The sequence below is a fragment of the Trachymyrmex cornetzi genome, unplaced genomic scaffold (genome assembly GCF_001594075.2).
Source record: "Trachymyrmex cornetzi isolate Tcor2-1 unplaced genomic scaffold, Tcor1.1 scaffold392, whole genome shotgun sequence".
NCBI classification, from domain to species: domain Eukaryota; kingdom Metazoa; phylum Arthropoda; class Insecta; order Hymenoptera; family Formicidae; genus Trachymyrmex; species Trachymyrmex cornetzi.
In genome coordinates, this window is record NW_017298663.1 from 1013683 (window position 1) to 1019440 (window position 5758).

Consider the following 5758-nt stretch of genomic DNA (forward strand, 5'->3'; position numbering starts at 1 on the left):
CGCGAAAAGTTGTAAAATATATTTTAAAGCAGAAAATTTCTATTTTATATAGTAGAAAAGATACATCATTTTTCAAACTTTTTATTAATAACTTTTTAATGAATGACGGCTAAAATCTGGTGGAAATCACTCAGGGTCATGACCTTAACAACATATGTCAAGGTCATCGGAGTTGTTTCCTCTATTCGGCATATTTATCAGATATTCCAAACTTTTGAGCGGTAGTGTATTTATATGACTGTCGCCCCACATGACAGTTACTAGTAGTTAACAAAGCATAAACAAAAAATTCAGTACCGATTACTGGCGACCATGACGGTGAACATATTAATTATAAAATAGTAGGGTTATGTTTATTCTACAATTGCGTAAATTGTAAGTTGTAGTCATAAAAATTGACAATCACAGTCGAATATTCTCTTCAAATTCGAGTGTAGATGGTTGATAAATCCTTACAACTATAACTATTTATAAATATGCTTACGCTTTTGTATAATGGGCTTTAGGAACGTTACTTTTAAAAATAACATATTAGACAAAATTAAATTCTAATGACTCACCTTGTATTTCAATAGCTATTATTCATTGCCAATATTAAAAATCTATAGTTTACGCACATATACATATGTATATTACTTTCAGTATTAATAATAACTACTAAAATGCAGCTTAGATATAAAGTACAAAATATTTTTAAATATTTAAAGGAACGGTAGAACTATTTTCGCAATTGTTCGTTTTATTTCTTAGTTTCTTATGCATTTTTTTTCTTCATTAAAACTGAAAATTATCACAATAATAACTCAATACTTCAAGAAAAATTGATACATTAAAATAAAGAATAAAATCCTTATTGACATCCTTATAAAATCACTGTCAGTTATATGCTTTAATCATTTAAAAATTAATTCAGAGTAGTTTAACAACAATATAAATAAGGATTTTATTCATTATTTCAATATATTAATTTTTCCTTGAGTATAACGTCATAATTATAATAATTTTTGATTTCTGAAGAAAAATATATAAGAAAATGTATAAATAAAACGATCAATAAAAAAGTAAAAATTGTACCTTCCTTTTTCTGTTTCATAAAATGTATTATTTATACAATAAAAATGCGATTTATAAACTGGATGTAATTTATACTGGGTATAAATAAGGAACTAAAAAATAATGATGAATGAAAAGTAATAGTTAAATTCGTTATTTTATTATTGTAAAAATGTAACAACATTTCCATTACCGTTATGGACATAAAAAAATGATTGACACTTAACAATATATGATAAAGATGTCATAAATAAGTCGTTACTTTCCAATCTTGCAAAATACATACGCATTTGGCAGTGCAAGCAGAATGATTATTTTATTTATAATACTTTAATTAAGAATGAAGAAGAGCGCATTACCTGGCTCGGGAAAAAGTTCTGGATGTCGTATAATATAATCTCTCAGTTTGGTATCACGTTCCGCTTGATAATTGTCAACAAGCTTCTTTACAAATTGTGACAAAACGTATCCCCCTGCTACGAACATAATATGCCTCTGTATTCCTAAACAAAAATATCCTTGATTTGAGATGACGCCAATATTTGTGAGATTTGTGTTATTCCGAAATTCGTAATTCTACATTTAATCTTGATTTCTGCTTTTCTTATTTTTTTATTAGTCTCAAAAAAAAATTTTGAGAAATCCAAAAAATATTAAAAATTTTTGAAAAATCAATTTGTAGATACAATAGTTCTGATTAGAGTTCCTGCTTCTTTTTAACGAGACGAAGAGTTCTCGGTATTTTTTAATGCGAGATTCAATTAATAACAATTTTTTAATAATTTTTAAAAAATAGGGTGCTAACTTCTTATCGAATTAAAAAATACACAGAACTCTTCGTCTCGTTAGAAGGAAGCAGGAACTCTAATCAGAACTATTGTATCTACAAATTGATTTTTCAAAAATTTTTAATATTTTTTGGATTTCTTAAAATTTTTTTTTATGCATCAGGAACTCTAGATATTCACTAAATAAAGCTATTGAGCCGCTCAGAACTATTCAATCTCGAATTTCGCTGAGAACTTAGCACCCCATTTTTTAAAAATTATTTAAAAATTGTTATTAACTGAATCTCGCATTTAAAAAACGGAGAACTCTTCGCCTCGTTAAAAGGAAGCAGGAACTCTAATCAGAACTATTGTATCTACAAATTGATTTTTCAAAAATTTTTAATATTTTTTGGATTTTTCAAAATTTTTTTTTATGCATCAGAAACTCTATATATTCACTAAATAAAGCTATTGAGCCGCTCAGAACTATTCGATCTCGAATTTCGATAAGAAGTTAGCATCCCATTTTTAAAAAATTATTTAAAAATTATTATTAACTGAATCTCGCATTAAAAAATACAGAGAACTCTTCGTCTCGTTAAAAAGAAGCAGGAACTCCAATCAGAACTATTGTATCTACAAATTGATTTTTCAAAAATTTTTAATATTTTTTGGATTTTTCAAAATTTTTTTTTATGCATCAGAAACTCTATATATTCACTAAATAAAGCTATTGAGCCGCTCAGAACTATTCGATCTCGAATTTCGATAAGAAGTTAGCACCCCATTTTTTAAAATTTGTTTAAAAATAGTTATTAAACGGAACTCTTGTTATAAATTACAGAGAATTCTTCGTCTGGACAAAAGGAAACGGGAACTCTAATCAGAACTATGGAATTTCAATATTGGGGTGCTAACTTAACATACGCTTTTTGCGGTTGTACTAACAGCAACATTTTTCTTCCGTGTAATTTATCGAATTTTTGTTCACGTGCCAAATACAAAGGAAAATCAACAAATATATTTTTAATAAATAATAAACGATATTTTTGCCAACTAAATTAAATATGAGAACTATCCCAACAGGATTTAATTTCCTCTCTCAAAACAAATTGATATTTACGGCTCAACAATTTTTTACACGTTCTTATGAAATTATTGAAATTATTATTTTAGAGGGCCTTTTAGCCTCAGCTTAAAATGGTATTTCATTGATAAAAGTAAATAATCAAATGTAAATAATTAAAAATTTTAATTTTGCATTGTACAATAAAACACACAATAGTCACCCACGATCCACAATGACTGATACTAGACTATCGTCAATATCGACACCGAACACGTGACAGAAGTTTAACAGTTCTGTCATACATTCATAGAATAGACGCAAATATATGTTTCCAGTCATCGCACAGTGGTCTAAATCAATTGCGTAGCGCGAAAAAAGTCCCCCCAAAAAAAAGAATTTAATTTGAGTATTTTGAGCGCTTTATATTATTATAAACATTCCAAAATATTAAAAACTATAAATTTTCGTCTAATAATGTTAATTTACAATAACGTATATAGTAAAGTAATTTTGTTTATGCTCCCGTTTATTAACATACCGTCGCAACAGCTTTAATGACGCGTTATAAATCGTTGCTATTTACATAAAATGTGTTGTTGTTTATGATTTTATCGGAATGACGGACTCCCAATCAGGTAATTTTTTAATAGTTTTTTATATTTGGTGCTAAATTTAATATCGGTTACTGCACTTATAGATTAATAGTTCAACACTTATAACATTAAACTTTTCAAAGTCTGATAAAAAATTGCAGACATTTGCAGATGTTGAACTTAGGTTAGATCTTATCATTTTTTATCAAAGAATTCGTGAATAAAATAAAATGCGCACATGTGCGGTTTATAAAATTGTAATAATTTTTTAGTAGGGATATTCTAGGTATGAAGCATTTGGAATTATTCTTTCAATAGTACAAACATAAGAATTTGAAGAGAACAGAATTAATAGTTCAATTAAAAGAATTTTGTATTTTAATGTAAAAGAAAATATAAATACCCAAGATAACAGAGAGAGAGAGAGAGAGAGAGAGAGGAAATCACTTCCATTATTTTTCCCAAAAGAACCACGAATTTATGACATTCAGTTCTAAATATATTCCGGAGGTTTAAATAGTTCCCCGATCAGGACTCACGAAATAGATGTCGACACATTAGGATAAATCTTTTTACTCTTGCGGGATCGTCTTCTTAGATTTAGATTTGCTTTGTCGTTTGTAACGTGCACGTCTTTTTCCGATTCACTTTAATAAAGCTATTTTGTGTAATTAATATACAAATGTTCTTCATCCAAAACCTCCAACACAAAACCATAAAACGATATACTTTAGAACTTGTAAAAAAATTTGTCTATCCTTAAAAACGTTTTATAATCCAGTTAAATGCAACTTTTAAAAATCCTGGGAAAATTTCAACTGGATTTTGTTCTGGGTGAACGATTGGGTCTTCTTCAGTGTATTGATGACAAAATCCATTCGTATAATTAAATTTGAGAGGTAGAATGCAATAAAATTAGAGTATCGTTAACATACATTCATACTATGATTTCAATACTATCTGTCATATCTAACAGAATACTCAAATCATACATTTCAAATTATTTGTAATTTAATAATTTTTCGAATAAATTATTATAAGTCAAATTAGTTAAAAAACTCATGTAATAATGTTAACAATGATCTATCAAATAAGACGTGTTAACACCAAGATGTTGTGAGCATATGTAAGAGGTCAAAATCAATTATCGATGATAATATAAGGGGAATAAATAATAAGTAAATAAATACAAACATGTATAAATTATATACATTAATCTAAGGAAATAAAACATGAGAAAATGTCAAATTTTTTAAAATAGATTATGATGTAATGAGTCTAATAATTGTGTTCTCCTGCACATTTAATCTGTTTTCTGTTTTTTAATAAAAATTGATTCTGAAATAAGGCGTTTATTATAATTCTAACGATTAATATCTTCGCAAAACACAGCGACGCTTTTTTTTGCTAGATTCTTTCGTTTCATGCAAATACGCGTCGAGTAAGCTCAATTTTATTGATTTTTGAACTGCGGGGGCTAAACTGAATAATTATCGAATTTTCTTGCTACCGAATGTGTGTGTGTGTGTACGCGCGACGTCAAAAGAAAATATACATGTAACATAGAAACACAATACTGTCCATATAATTGTCCGAAATCGAATACTGTATTACATAACCATGTTACGAGATTAATAAGTTGCTGAGAATAAAGAAATAAATGTTGCATTTGACAGTTGAAGAAATCGAGACACTCACCAGCATAGAACGGCTTATTGTTGTATATATTTGTGAATGATGGTATCGCGAAACCGCTTAACATAAGTGCTATTTCCGGCGAGTACTTCGACAGCATACTGGACTCATGCGTGGGATCTGGTTTGAGCAGATCAAGAGCCCATTGAACCTCCGGATGTTCACTCAACTCGTATGAATGATGTTTACTCATTTTTTTCTTTTAGTGATGAGAATTACTACCCACGTGTTAAAATCAACAATTAGAAATGCGGCGCTCTACTCAGAATATGTAATAATGAGTCAGAATGAATCGGTACCAGACAGCGAAAAATCAACGAAAACAACCAAAACCACAATAGAAGATTTTATGCGATCGAGCAAGATTCGTTGATCGCAGCGACATCTGATGAGGAAAAGTGTGGAAACTGTGGCCCAGAAAGAAAGAAGGCAAACAAATACTGACTTATGGCTCCTGCACATTGGACGCGGAAACGCTTGCCGTGCGGCAAAATGAGACGCGGTAATAACCAATGAACACATTAGGAGCTGTAAGCTTATGCTGGATTCACACTGTATACGATTTTCGTCGTACGACG

At 29.3% G+C, this 5758-nt stretch overlaps 1 protein-coding gene across 1 annotated transcript in view; it reads right to left on the bottom strand.

The window, feature by feature from the left end:
* Window positions 1-5528, bottom strand: part of ND-B14.5B (NADH dehydrogenase (ubiquinone) B14.5 B subunit) — a 7544-nt gene extending 2016 nt beyond the window's left edge. Inside the window, exons 1-2 of the mRNA XM_018512151.1 lie at window positions 5184-5528; window positions 1413-1556 (exon numbers count right to left, since the gene is read on the bottom strand). Of these exons, the coding sequence (XP_018367653.1) occupies window positions 1413-1556; window positions 5184-5373 (334 nt within the window). The 5' untranslated portion in view covers window positions 5374-5528. The remainder of the gene's footprint in view (window positions 1-1412; window positions 1557-5183) is intronic.
* Window positions 5529-5758: the final 230 nt, after the last annotated feature.